The sequence below is a fragment of the Pituophis catenifer genome, unplaced genomic scaffold, assembly GCF_029215685.1.
Source record: "Pituophis catenifer annectens isolate HBS135680 unplaced genomic scaffold, rPitCat1.0.hap2 SCAF_3, whole genome shotgun sequence".
NCBI classification, from domain to species: Eukaryota; Metazoa; Chordata; class Lepidosauria; order Squamata; family Colubridae; genus Pituophis; species Pituophis catenifer.
In genome coordinates, this window is record NW_027256883.1 from 136,801,682 (window position 1) to 136,816,804 (window position 15,123).

Genomic DNA, 15,123 nt, shown 5'->3' on the forward strand with positions numbered 1-15,123 from the left:
CACAATTCTTATGTCCTATGTTGGTGGGAATCAGGCATGTTGCAGATCTGCATGTGACAGATTTGCAGTTTACCGAACAGTGCCATTTTCAGATGTCTAAGTGAAATTGGTGCAGCAATTTGCAAAAATTGCTATAAATTGCATGAATGAATTTAAGCAAGCGCCATTTGTCTTACTTCCTTTTCTTTCTTTTCTAGGCATAGATGTTCTCCATCATTTAGGCCTAAGTGGGCAAGCTATGCATCATCCAACAACAGGGTCTACGACACATTTGTCACATGCTTCATCACCTCATGGGATTCACCTAACTGCATTTGGAGTTCTTTTATCCACTCAGACAGCCATTGAAGTTCCTATCTCTCAAGTGGGAGCAACAGCCTTAGGTTCCAATTTTGCCATACTAATCAGCTTACGCTCTTACAGAGTAAACAATGCCTTTCTTTTCAGTATTAGGAATAAAAATAGACTGCAGTTTGGTATACAGCTGCTACCAAGGAAGATAATGGTGCACACTGGAGGGAAGCACTCTGTATATTTTGATTATCGGGTTCACGACGAGCAGTGGCACACATTTGCTATTGTTGTTACAGAAAAATCAGTCTCCCTTTATACTCAATGTGGAAGGAAACACTTCAGCAAGGAGATTCTTTCCAAAGTACAGTTTGATTCACATAGCTTATTTACCTTAGGAAGAATGAACCCCCAGTCAGTCAAATTTGAAGGTGTGTTATGTCAGCTGGATATTATCCCCTCTGCACAAGCCTTGACAAACTATTGTAAATATGTGAAACTACAGTGTCGCCAAGCTGATACATACCGATCTCATACAATTTCTCCAAGCGAGATGGACTCAAGCAAGCTGTTGGATGAAGTAACCCAACCATTAAGTAAAAGAAAAGGTACACTAAATCTTCATGTCAGTAAGTCAGCATCGGTCAAAGATCCTCAAGAACTGATGGAGACAACTTCTTCCTTGACTCCTCTTTACTTAGGGAATATTACTGCCTTGGCAGAACCAAATGATGAGCAAATTGTGAATATCTCCAAAGAACATCAACATTATGTCCACAAAAGGAAAGGAGATTCCTTGCCTCTCACAAAATTAACCTTAAATCATACAGACTCTGTGACAGAAAATATAAAAAGAAAAGCGAATTCCAATTTGCTGTTTTCCATAAAGCAGCCTAATGCCAAACATATGATGAAAAATACATCAAAGCCATATTTATATGAACTAATGGATATGCATCAGGTTTTAAATACAACATTGTATGGGGATTTTCATTCCGAACCTTTAATTAACCGGTTTAGCTCATGGGATGAGCATACAGTTCAGACTGATGAGATTTCTAATGCAGAAGGCAATTATGAATTTGATGCTGATTATTATGATTATGATTATGAAGAATGGGAGAGACTACTTGACATGGAAAATCTTAAGGGGCCTAAAGGAGATCCTGGACAGGTGGTAAGTGGCTTTCATTTATGGTATCTAATAAAATATAAGAATTCTCAAGCCACATAATAGGGATTTACTAAGGTAATTATAATGCATGAATTTCCTGTAATTTCAGTTTTCTATGCTAATAGTGGGACTATGAGAAATAACCTGGCCTTTTGGTATTTTATAACAATGAATATTTTGTTGTAGATAGATTTCCTGGAAATTCTAGAGATATCTATATAGCACAAAGAACCACATTAGGGATTGCTGTCCTCCAAAGGTATTAGAGTTTGGAGATCACAAGGCTAAGTAAAACTGGACTAGATTGTTTCCCCCATGAATTAAAAGCCATTGTTCAAGTAATAAAAGTTTCTGAATCCATTCTATTTCTGAGGCCTAGTTCTTTTGGTGATGGTAAATGTATATTGTGAATATGGAATGGATTAGATCAGGGCAATATTCTTTACATGAAAGCTAGATGAGAATTTTTCTCCTCATCTCCATGAATTCCCACCCAATATGTTTATAGATTCATACCTCTGTGGTCTTTAAAACTTCCTATGGGGCATGATATCTAGAATAACATTTTCTTTAGGGTAGGGCACAAGATTGTTTCCTTATAAATGCACACACCTTCCTAGAAAACTGATACTTTAGAAAAAATCTGAAATGATCCAGCCTCACATCTATGGAGATTCTTAGTCATCCAGGCCATGATTGTCCCAAAAGTGCTTTTGCAAAGGCAACTGGACTGTCTTTGTTTTTCCTTGAAGATGTTTTGCTTCTCATCCAAAAGGCTAAAGAAATGAAACTCAAAAGCAAGCCAGAAGAATGTAGCCTATTTGTAAATGGTGCCAGAATTAAAATAACCAAATAGTTTCAGCCCAGATTTAGCGCACCTGATTGTTGGATACCTGGGGAACTAATGCTGACAAATTAATCTTCTGAAACCTTGTAGATCTGTTCTACAGCAGCTTCCATGTAAATGAATCTATACCATGGGTGTCATACTCATGGCCCACAGGCCAGATGCGCCACGCACTGGCCATGCTCACCCCCGTTTTAGCGAAGGGGGAAAAAGTTGTGATACATCACGTGACAACGTGACGATGCAAGTTTGACACCCTGATCTATACAGTCACTAGCGTGCTCAGAAGCTAGCAATTTTCTTCTCTTCTTTAATAAGAGGAAACTGACAAGAAAGGCCTAACTCTATTTTTGTAGCTAGAAGGTAGGGGCAAGATTTTTGGCAAGTCTTGGAAAAATCCTCTTCTTTTAACTTTGCCTTTTGAGGAGAGGGAAAGAGCCAAGAAAAATGCAGTTATTCTAACTATTACTGTAAAAGCGGAAATAAAAGAGAAACGAAAAACAAAAGGAAGAGGACAAAGGAATTAAGGAAATTTCTAAAGCTGTGCACCTGGGAGGCGGTCAGGAGCTTGTAGGTGATACCTCTGATAGCAGAAAATGCATAATGGCTAATAGAAACTAGGGAGATCTGCACAGGTAGTGCAAAAAGATTTTCTGCTGAGAAAATCTGTTTTGTGACCACAGCTAATTTTGATTTAGTTCATAAAACAAAGTTAAGCAGATTATGGGTTACCATGTTATATGAACATATATAGCCATTGTTTGATCATCTAAATATATTTTTGTTCCATGAACTACTGACATTATTGTAACTGATCTAGGTTGCTTTCAACTGTATTCTTTTCATTAGGTTTGTTATTTTATATGGCTTTTAAATCTGTGTATTTGTTAAGTTGTCAGTCTCTTTGGTGCCATAAGATTCTGTGACTGGTTTCACATACAGTGCCAAACTATGGTTTCTTCTAACCATATATAATTGAATAAACCACAGTAACTTATTTCATATGATATTGTAAGCTATACATTGTAGTTCAGAAACTACAATGGCTAATTCACCCATCCAAAATCCAAACATGCGTGCACGACCCCCCCACTTCCTCCCCCCACTCCTGGCATGTGATGGCACAGTGGGCCTGTTTTTCTCTCTCCCCAGGCTCTTAGAAAGGCTCTGGAGGCTGGAGAGAGCAAAAAATGGGACTTCCAGTCCCACCGGAAATTGGCAAACAAGCCGTTTCTAGCCTCCGGAGGACCTCCGGGGGTGGGGGGTGGGGAAGGCTGTTTTCGCTCTCCCCAAGCTCCTAGAAAGGCTCTGGAACCTGGGGAGACAGAAAAATGGGCCTTCCACAGCAACCCCCAAAGCCCTCCGGAGGCAGGAAACAGCCTGTTTCCCTTCCGGTGAGCCCAGAAGGTCTGAAAATCCTTCTGGCCAGCGTGAGCATGCGGCCAGAGCTGAGTTCGTGTGCCCATCTATATGGCTATGCGTGCCGCCTATGACACACTTACCATAGGTTTACCATCACGGTTATAGAGTGTACCAAATTTTTCAGCTTTCAATTTCCAAACATTCCAAACATTGGAATGTTTCCAAACAACATTCCAAACATTAGGGGTGCTCAAAAGTTGTGACATGCCTTGGGGCTTGTAAAAATAATTTGGTTACTTTAATATAATTTAGATGTGTTTAGTAAGTAACTACATAAATATCATAGCTTTTTAACGTTTCGTTTGTTTCATAATGAGCTTTTACTTTGTATTCCTTTTCCATTCTGCACAAATGAAACTTTAGAATCTTTATCATAGTAGTCATGAGGGATGTTTCATGTATCTTTATGTGTGTGTGTGTATATGTGTGTGCATGCACACATGTGAGGAACAGAACCTTTCAATATGCAAATACAACTAACCTATTTTATGTAATGGAATGCCTATAGTGGTTTCTAGTATGTCTGTGGTTCAAATATGTAACTGTCCAAAATTGTTTTTCATCTTCATTTTTCAGAAGTATCACATCATTGCGAACTATAAGGTGTTTTAAAGTAAAGTTGCATCAGTATTGGCCCAAAAAAACATGGTGGAATATTTAACATGTACATCAATAATTATGAATGTTAACTGTTCAGTGCAAAACTAGAAACTAAAAAAATCTCTATGTTAGTATCTTATATTCCAAAAAATGAATTTTTTGTCCCTGAAAAAATATGAAGGGAACACAATCCTTACACTGGTGTAAAGGCCTGAAAGATGTCCACTGGTTATGGGAATGTATGATGCTAGATGTATCTGGACAATAAATTTTAAGCATTTATAAAGCTCTTTTCATGATATGTTTTGTAAAATATATATGCCAGGCACTCTGTATGGTTTCCTTCCATGATTAGGTGCCAAATAATTCCTTGCTTATTTGGGAGTTAAATCAACCACAAAATGAGTTTCAGTTGTTTATTTTAACTATTCCTGCTGCCAGAATTCTGGCTTAGCCTGGTATATGAACATGGCTAATGCCTACTCTGTGCTTATTCTTAGAGTTAATAGACAAGAGGGGCAACATTTACAAGCCTGGTCAGGCACTATGAACAGTTAACATGCTCATTTGATGCCGTCTTCGCTTCTATTCCATACATTCAAATAACACAGGGTGATTTTGTTTTCTAAGTCTAGAATGGCTGCTAATTTAAAGTCCCTAAGGACAGAAAGGCTGGGAAGATTTTTTTCTATTTATATACATTTATGAAACTACCAGTTCTCTACCAAATGAATGACAGGCATTTAATCCGTACTATTTTTGTATGTGTGTTTGGGTATAGAATTTTGTGTGATGCTTTATTGCTTACAGTCAAGTAAAAAAAAATGCACTAGATTTAAAAAACCAACCAACCAAAAACAATCAAATAAATGGAGAAGCCAGAAATTTTCCTAAGATTTATAGAATCAGTTATACTCTGTTTCCCCCAAAATAAGACATCCCCTGATAATAAGCACAATCAGGCTTTTGAGCGCATGGCAATAAGGCCAAGCGCTTATTTCAGGGTTCAAAGAAAAATAAGACAGGGTCTTATTTTCGGGGAAACATAGTAATACTTCATGATTGCTAACTCCCCATTATCATAAAAAAGGGTGGGGAGAAGTGAATTGAACAAGAACCACAGTTAATTCCGTTCATTTCTATTGTAATCTATTAAATTGCCTCCAAATATTTGTGGGCGCCATTTCAGAAAGGAGGATAGTTCAGTAGAGAAAGTGACTGCATTCCTGTATCTCTTACAATAAGGTTACAACAACTTATATTCATTGATCAGCTTGGTAATGACTGAAATATGACTGTGTTAAGAAACTCAACATGGCTATTTTCAAGGCACATTTCTGAATGTATCCCAACTTTTCCAATGAAGACAGCATGTTAGAAATTCTGCCATTGTTGAAGGTATTGAAAGATCTGGTAAGGAAATATCACTGAAACGATGATCCAGTGGATCATATCTTATCTAGTATATTTTTTTAAAATGTAGTTATTTTAGTTTGGCTTCTGCAGGATTGAAGCTATGCAGCCGTAATATAATTTGGCAGCTAATTATACTTTTCATTCCTATCTGCTTTGCCTTTATTACATCAGACCATGATGAAAATGATTGTTGCATTACATTTCTAACCACATCTTCAAATGAAAGAGTGAATTTGGCACAAATTCAGGAATTGTGGTGATAGGCTTTAGGAATTTGGATTGGCCTTCAGTTCTAAAAAAAAATATTGAGCTCCATAAAACAAATTAATTACTTTCTCTCAACAAAATTGATTGAGGGGTTATGTTCCCTGATGCACCAAAAGAGTATTAAAATAACAACAACACTTAATTGGATATTCTTGACAGTATATTTTATAGGTGTCTTTTCTAGATATGCAGTTTGGACAACCATTCTTAAATACTTTTAGAGCATAGCTTGCTCAGTTGGTGTCCTGCCTATTTGCCAGTTGTTTCAATGATCTTTTGGCTAAAATCTTACTTTTTCTTAACTGATGGCCTTCTTTACAATAGGTGATGAGTCTTGCAGGCTTCTTGTTATTCCTGTAGATATTCTGGAAATAATCAGACAGTTTGTATATTTGATCAGCTCTCTGGGGATTTAAAGGCATTTCTAATTTTGTTAGTGTATTTTCCAATAAGGATATGTATAAAATTAAGAAATGGTCCAAAGTTGGCCAACCCATGCTAAGACTTGCATATTTATCTACTAGAAAGTTATCTTGGCTTAACCAATCAAGCAGCCATGAATATAGATGGCTGTCATAAAGGCTGTTGGTTTGCAGTTTACATGGGCTTCTCTTTTTTATATTATTCCAATCCAAATAAATAGATGCAAGGCTGATGGCCTATCAATTTATTTATCTTTCCTTATTTTCAATCCTTGATAACTTAGTTACAATCTAAACCAGGTTGAGTGGCCATTAATTGAATTTTCCTGCTTAAACTGTTATTGTATATTAATAAGTATTGTGTCTCACTAGAAGTTACTATCTGAGCCATCTAACCACTGTTGCTTCTAAGGCACATATTAGTCATTGTGGTATTTATTGTAAGCATTTTTTTTTTAATTTCAAAAATCCTGTGCACTTAGTCAATCTATTGTAGGTAGGAAAACTAAACTAACGGATAATTTCAATTTCTGAAAGACAAAATTTGACAAAAAGATTGTCATTCCTATGCTGGATTTTCGTGTTCATATTTTATTTTGTTTCATTTCCCCTTTAGGGACCTCCAGGTCTTCCAGGATTACCTGGCCCATCAGGAAAGCGAGGCCCAAGAGTGAGTAAAAGATAGATATCTGTTTCCAGAAATACATCTTTTCACAACCAAGTAGACCGCTTGTTTCTGAACTGTCTTAATGCATTAAAAAATGAAATGTTTTTAATTGCTCTTCTCTAGGAAATTAGCAGTCCATTTTGTTTCACACTGCAACTAAATGTAAACTTTGAACTAATGTGATAACAAAAAATATATTCAGGCTACATTTTGCGCATCTTCAATTTTTTTCATTCCTCTCATCAATATGTCTCTGAAGCCCAGTGTCCAATTTTATTTCCTTTTTGGAGTGAGGTAGAATGGACTTCCTAGAATTTTACATCCTGAAGGTAGAAAGCAGAAAGCAGTAAAGAAACTGGTGTGGGCTTTCACTGCTGATATCACTTCAGCAATGTTGAGCTTCAGGGTTTAGTAACTGTGGTTTAAAGAACATATTTCCTTTAGTTGCTGGCAAAACATTAAGAAATGTGTTCTCTAGACCAGTGGTCCCCAACCCCCGGTCTGCGGACCGGTGCCGGGCCGTGGAGTACCTGGCACCGGGCCGCACAGCGGCCGGGGGACATGAACCCTGCAGCGCAAAGGCTCCTGGGCCGTGCGCAATGGGCCGTGCGCAAAAGCTCCTGGGCCGTGCCCCCACCCCTGCGCGCGCTCAGCGGGCCGCGGCGATAAAAAGGTTGGGGACCACTGCTCTAGACCATGGTCACTAAACCCTTAAGCGCAAGACTGCCAACAGTGAAGAAACTGTTAAAGTTGCAATCATATAATGCCTCTTTACTCTTTTGGTGTAGTAACAATGTGATTGACTACAAGGAATTTCTCTCTCTTTTGGTAAAGCAATGAATTGTATTCAGGAGTGTAACAATTCATATATAATTTTTTTTAAAATTAACAAAATTTCTATAAGCAAAAATTCTGAAATCCAGAATTTACCTGCTGGTTATTATACATTTTATTGTTCACCCATGCTGGATTTTTTTTTCGTCTGTGAGATATATGTTAATAATATTTCCATAATAATATGCAAACAGATTTTAGCTTTTTTCTGTTAAACATTGGTTGAGGCATTAAGAAAGGAATTTCTGGCATGTTATGATGAACAAAAGCTAAGTCATCAAAAACGTGTTAGCTGGCTTATATTAAAGTTAACTGCACTGATGCAGATTCCATCTGTGTTGACAGGCAACATACAAAAATCTTCCCTATCAAATGACTGAAAATTTGGCATGTCTTTTTACCAATTGGAGAAAGAGAAATTTCTACAGTGTCCGTTTATTATTTCCCACCCACTTTGTAAGACTAATTATCACTGGCTAAGTTGTCAAGTGACAAACAGTATAGTTAGGGAAGATGTTTGAGCCCATCCATTATGGCTTCATGTGATATGTCAGCAAGTCCATTAAGGCTCATTTGGCAATAATGACTTTATAATCATTGTTTAATGTTATATATGAATTGAAATGCTAACAGAAATGACAGGGCTATATTTGTTATTCAAAAATCACAAAAAGAATGACATATATACCGAATTTCTTTGAATTAAAAACTCATTCCTGATAAGTAACTTACGCATGAAACTTATTTTATGCAAACGAAGTGTTGCTGCATTGGCTTTGGTTACCAAAAGCACATGGAATTGATTTTGTATCATTTTCATTAGTTAGCCATACAGAAAGGAATATAGGTAGTCCTCAAAACACAGCAGTTCATTTAGTGACTCTTTGAAGTTACAATGAAAAAGGTGACTTACAACCATTTTTCACTCTTACAATGGTTGCAGCATCTCCATGATCAAAAATCAGATCATGGGGATCAAAATTGGAACTGACTCATATTTATGACAGTTACAGTGTCCTGGGACCATGTGATCACGTTTTGCGACCTTCTGACAAGCAAAATCAATAGGGAAGCCAGATTCATTTAACAATCGTGTTACTTACTTAACAACTGCAGTGATTCACTTAACAACTGTGGCAAGAAAGGTCATAAAATGGAGCAAAAGTTGTTACTTACTAACTTAACAATGCATTAATTCACTTAACTGTTTCACTTAGCAACAGTAATTTTGGACTGATTTACTGTTCTAAGTTGAGGACTATGTATGCCTTTAAACATTATCTGAATAAGTCTTTAATATTCTGAAAAATATGATACAGGCATTCCACCCAATCTCTTTTCATAAATAAATATGTAAGGACAAAAAGTACACCATGGTATCTTACTTTCTACTTCAACCATGAATCTCCATTCTAGTAGGAGCCACAATACTTGCGTCCTCCATGTTTTAGGGTCTGTCAGAATGGTATAACAATCCATATACCCTTAAGTTTTCATAGTAGAGAGATGTAGCTGTTATATTATGTCTCTGTGTATGAGGTTTTAAATGGTTTCCACCCCCTCCTCTGGAAAAGGGGGAGGAAATCTCTATTTTTATACAGTGTATATCCGATGTGGTCAATATAACTAAAAACACCCATGTTTTAGCTGAGAAAAATATGTGATGAATATATTGTTTAGTCTCTCTTTGTCAAATGGCATCCTGTGACTCATTATGCCAACAGGATGCTTTCAAGATTCTCAACACAGAGGAGGGCAGTGTGTTCTTTTCCTACTCTATTGCTGGCTATGGTTCCAAATGTAGCCATACAAATTAGTAGCCTTTGAGATCCTGAGATACCCAAGGGTTTCTCCAATTTCCTTTTAATCTATCAAAATTAGTGGCTAAGAAACAGGTATGGTGAGGGAAGGAATATTCTACTTTATGGCTGTAGTTCTTCATCATTTAGTAGAAATTGTATATGTCTGTATATTTGAGATTATGCATTATTTTATATACCTGTATGAGTTTTTCCTTCACTCAATTTTGTTTCATGATAATTTCTTGTCCAGGACCTAATTTAGCCCTATAATCACTTTGATTGCATTATATGCAGTTTTCCTATCTTGTCAATATCCTTTCTGAGGTGGAATAATTAGAACTCTACACAGAATTCCAATCCAGAATGCAGTCACATAATAGTTTTGTATGAAAGTCTTATTATATTGGCTATTTTATTTTCAGTTTACTATCAAATGATTTCAAGTAGGAAGACTGCTTTTTACATTGGCAACATGCGGTTGAAAGTTTCCTTCTGACCATAATTCCAGAGTCACCTTCCTTAGCAGTTTCAGCTTAGCCCAAATCCCACTATCAAATTTCCTAAATCTTCTCTAGTGCTCTCCAGATATTTTAGATTAGGACTCTGACGCTAGCAAGATTGACTGAGTATTGCAGAAATGGTAATCCAACAATACATCATCAAAAAAGATCCTTGTTGGCAAAGCTGGAATGTTAGGTCATCTCCTATAGTACTGGACAAAACAAAAACTAGTTCTACAGCTCAATATTTGGAAAAGTTGAATGCTCAAACTTATTTTAGGAAAAAGATTTATCATGTTAATTAATAGAGTGGGATTTTACTGTTTGCTTCTTTGTAGCCTTGCTACTTGATTACTCAGATGTTCCATTTATTGTCTTAATGAAGATATTCTTTTATTGAATTAAAGTTTGTTTACTCGATTTTCTTTGTATTGTTTTTTTTTATTTTTTTGTACCAAATATGTTTTGTTTGGATTTTTTCTGTGTGTTACAAAGACTCAATTTGATTGCCGCAGCACAGAAGTATCTTTAAATGAGTATTTGACATGCTAAATGACTTATTCTCTATATTGATTGGTACAGCCTTCAGTTTGTAGGGTGAAGAGAAGAAGATCTCATAGTTAGTGTGAAATTGTCAGCCCTTCAAAGTTGTCCAAATCAATAAACAGACTCAAAACAGAAAAACTAGAACTACAGCTACTCTTCTGTTAATAACCATTCATTCAGTTACTGTTCAGAGTTACTGCGGCAATGAATAGATGGTAGCTGTGCCCAAGTCCCTGAAGTTATGGCTGTTGCAATGCCACTGCAGTCACATGTTCAAAATTCAGGCACCTGACAGCAGTCCTGTACTTAAGACTATAGGGCTGCTGCAACGCCCCTCATCTTTCTGTCCCGTTCCCCGTGTCTGCCCTTTTGACTGCCTTGCACTGTGCCACCTATGCTGGTCCTGCTGTCCTGCTAGTTTTGCCACTCTGCATTCCACTGGGATGCAGTGGACATGCAGACAGAATGGAATGCAGACAGATTCCATTCTGTCTGCTCTGCTGGCCATTTTGCCCTATCAATCCTGCCACACCCTGTTGACCTTCCCTATCTTCCTCCTCCTAACGCTGATGAGTTGCACGCAATCTGGCTCCTTGCAGCTTTGAAAGCTGCTATCCATGCCAGATCTTCTTCCCAAAGCCATGCACGTGCCTCTGTCCAAATCGCACATGCCCTTGCTCAAATAATGAATGGCTTCCTTGCAAGGCTATGAAGCCTTCCAAAGCATTGTGAGAATGCTGCATCCTGATTTGGACAAGGCTGCACACAGCCTTGGAAAGAAGACCTGGAGTGACCAGAAGCTGCCTTGCAAGAGCCAAGACAGGTGCACCTAGTCAGTACACTAGGAAGGTGAAGAATAGTTGAAGGGTGGCGGAGGGATTGAAGCACAGGGCATCCAAAAGGACAGTGATGGGAAGGAGATAGGTGAGTAGGGAGAGCTGGAGGGGAGGCAGTCCCTTATCTTATGGAGGTTTGGGACTGGGAGGGACCAAGCGCGGAATGGCTGGATTGGGATCGGTTCTTACCTAGCGACTTGGTGGGATTCAATTAATGACAGCAACTGAGACTGCCAGGAAGAAGCCTCTCTTGAATCTATTTCTAATACATTCACTGTTTTTTGGGACTAAGTTTAGTTGTAATGGTTTCTGAATAATTTCTTTAGACCAATGTTCATGACACCCAACATAAAAAGGTTAATAATCCCTAAGAAACTTCCTTGCACAAATAAAGTTTTATCCTTACTGTTTTTTGTAATTATGTATTTTATATTTTCCATAGGGTATCCCAGGCCCACATGGAAATCCTGGGCTACCAGGTTTGCCTGGTTCAAAGGTATGCTACACTTGAATATGATTATGTTAATGATTTTCCACTTAGTAACCATGTCCATTTGCTTAGCAACCGAAGGGGAAATATTATAGTATGCCCATCGTGGCCACCTGATTTTCTGCTTAACAACTTCATTGCTTAGCAACTAAATTACTCATCCCTTTTGTGGTTCTTAAGTGAGGACTATCTGTAAAAGCAAAACCATTATTTAAAAGGTGGTTTATGCTTTAAAAGGCAAGGGTTAACAAAGCAGCCATTTTTAATTTTATTTTCACACACACATTATTCAAAGAAAATATTTGAATACTGAAATAAAGGTCTTGCCTCAGCATTCCTCTTTTATTTGTTTAGCAACTTCCTAAGCTTTGTTACCTGGAGGGTAAAATACTGTAATGCTTTGATAGAATAAAATCTAGTAGGCAGTTTAAAAGGGAGCTTCAGTAGCAGAAACTATGTAGATAGATCTAGACAGCTGTATGGAATTCTGGAAAGCCTTCAGCTCAGATTTAGTTAGAGCTCCTTGATAAATGAGTTACAGGATAAAACGAACTACAGCCATTTGTTCTAATACGGTTCCTTAGGGTGGGAATCTGACCTGCAGTGATAGGTGTTAAAAACTGCTCCTGGTCACCAAAATATATTAGATAAGCTTTGCCCAGGTTAATGTAAAACAAGTACCGTGTAATTTTTTTAGTGTACTATAAGTATCTAGAACAGCAAATAGAGAATATTTTGGCATATGAATCTGGGTTAGTGATGTTTGGGTTAATTTGAAAATTTAGGTTTTTTGGGGGGGGGGAAGTTTGCACATTCTCCTGAAAGTTGAAAAACATGATTGATTCAAGGAGGAGGAGAATACTGCAGCAACAAATTTAAGTGTAGTGAATAAAGTTTTGATAAGGAATAGTTCCTTGTTCCTACACTTGCAGCTTCTTAATTTTCTCCTGTTCAGTGTAAGGAAGTGAAAATATAATTATGATGGATAGTGAGGAATTAATAGGCTGGAGAAATGGCAATTCTTAAATTGGAGCCAGAGAAGAATTTAAGGGTTAGTAGAACTTCCATCACTTTCAAAACAGGTTTAATCTTTTCCAAGTTAAGCTCAGTAGAACTTCATCAGTTTCTCTAATTAGCATGAACAGTTGTTTTTACCAAGATTATGTCAGCCTACATCAATAGTCACCAACAAGTTTGAACAGGCAGCCAAAAGAAATTTATTTTGTTAATCCCAAACTTAAATGTTCTATGGGTTCTCAAAACACCTAACACTTAATCTTTTGTTATTGATAGGATCCGCTGCTTACATGTAAAAAAGAAATAATAAAAATTCCATCTCTTCAAGTTTTAGAGTAATTAGAAGAAACAGATAAGATTGAAAAATGGGTTAATATTGATACATGGGTTAATATTGTATCATTTAAAAGTTATTAAGAAAAGGGAAATGAAGAAATGTCCCACACATTACAGATCCTGAACAAAATTAGTGCAGTAAAATTTTGAAATTATTCAGTAATTGATAATATAAATATAATGACTTCATTTTGTCATATATTTTAAAAATAGTTTAAGAGACAAAGATACTTTATTAATATAGCTAGATCCTTTTCCAGATTTTACAAACTACCGCTTTGGGTTTAAATAATACATTTGTATATAAGAATCCTATAGAAGCTGATGTTGCGGGAAGTCATTATACAAACCATGTACTTGTTCCATTTTGCTACTTAAAGTGACTCAATTCCTAACATTTGTACAAAGTCATCATCATATAGTATACCTGATGCCTCTTAGACTCTCTGTACCCTTGGTCTTCACGGATGTGCTTGCACATGTACAATGACACTACTTGAACCAAAAGTGATTCAGCTCCCTTGAGTGGATATTTCCCAATTTAGAAAAATCAGTTTCAAAGCCTAACAAATCAGGCCAAGCGTTTCAAAAAGAACATGGTTTCCAAATATGCTTAAGAGAGAAATCAACAATGTATTACCCATACATGCCAGAATTAATCAAACATATATACCATTTGCCTACCTCTCAAACTAAATAAAAATTATTTTAAAACAGTAGGCTAACACCTATGAGAATTTAACATCTATGAGATTTTTGGAAACTCTCAGAAAAGAACCTTGAAGTCAAGTAAGATGTGGGGTTGTTCATTACAAACTTTCTCACTTGAGGTTGGTGGAGAAAATTTGAAACTTTCCCATTTTACTTTGGGAGGCAAAGAATTACTTTGCCATTGCCTCAGAAGTTTGCTAACTTTGGCTTAAGCTATGCTAAAGCTGAATAAATACAGAAAAGAAAATTAGGAGAAAATTTAAGGAAAAGAAATAAGGGGAAAACAGATATTAGAATAAGAGGAAGGCAAAGGAACATAAGAAAGGAAAATATTACGAGTTATTGGGGATATGTTTGGATTCAGCTTTACTGCTTAAAGTTTGAGAAGACTGAAGAATAGGGGTGTTTTTTTATTGGAATAAGATGTTGGTAATTTAATTTGTCCTTTTTGAATTATATACTTTAAACTACCAGAGAAGTATTAAATATTTCTAAAATACAGCTACTAGAATACTAAAACTTGTTTTTCTCTTTCTAGATCTAAGTCATGTATACAAACTCCTAGAAGAGCTAATGTTGTAAATTGCATATTAAAATAACACCTCCAATATATAATGGAAATTATTCGCTTGATTAAAGTGTTATTTTATATATTTCATTGAATCTATATAGCCTTCTCCTAAATAACATATTCTCGTCTAAGTGATAATTATCAATAATACCCATGCCTCATATATTAATTTAATTTTGTTATTCCAGGGCTCCAAAGGTGATCCAGGGTTTTCCCCAGGACGAGCAAAGCGTGGAGAAAAAGTAAATTATTTATGATCTAGAACTATCTAGTAGAAATATTGCTCATATTCTTATTTGTACTGTATGATTGATGTTTTTACGTCCAATTTAAAATAATAGAAGCATTATGTAGACAAATGAAATTGTGGTTTG

At 36.5% G+C, this 15,123-nt stretch overlaps 1 protein-coding gene across 1 annotated transcript in view; it reads left to right on the forward strand.

The window, feature by feature from the left end:
- Positions 1-15,123, forward strand: part of COL24A1 (collagen type XXIV alpha 1 chain) — a 151,672-nt gene that overhangs the window by 20,534 nt on the left and 116,015 nt on the right. Inside the window, exons 3-6 of the mRNA XM_070939413.1 lie at positions 198-1,468; positions 7,056-7,109; positions 12,067-12,120; positions 14,938-14,991. Coding sequence (XP_070795514.1) covers positions 198-1,468; positions 7,056-7,109; positions 12,067-12,120; positions 14,938-14,991 — 1,433 coding nt within the window. The remainder of the gene's footprint in view (positions 1-197; positions 1,469-7,055; positions 7,110-12,066; positions 12,121-14,937; positions 14,992-15,123) is intronic.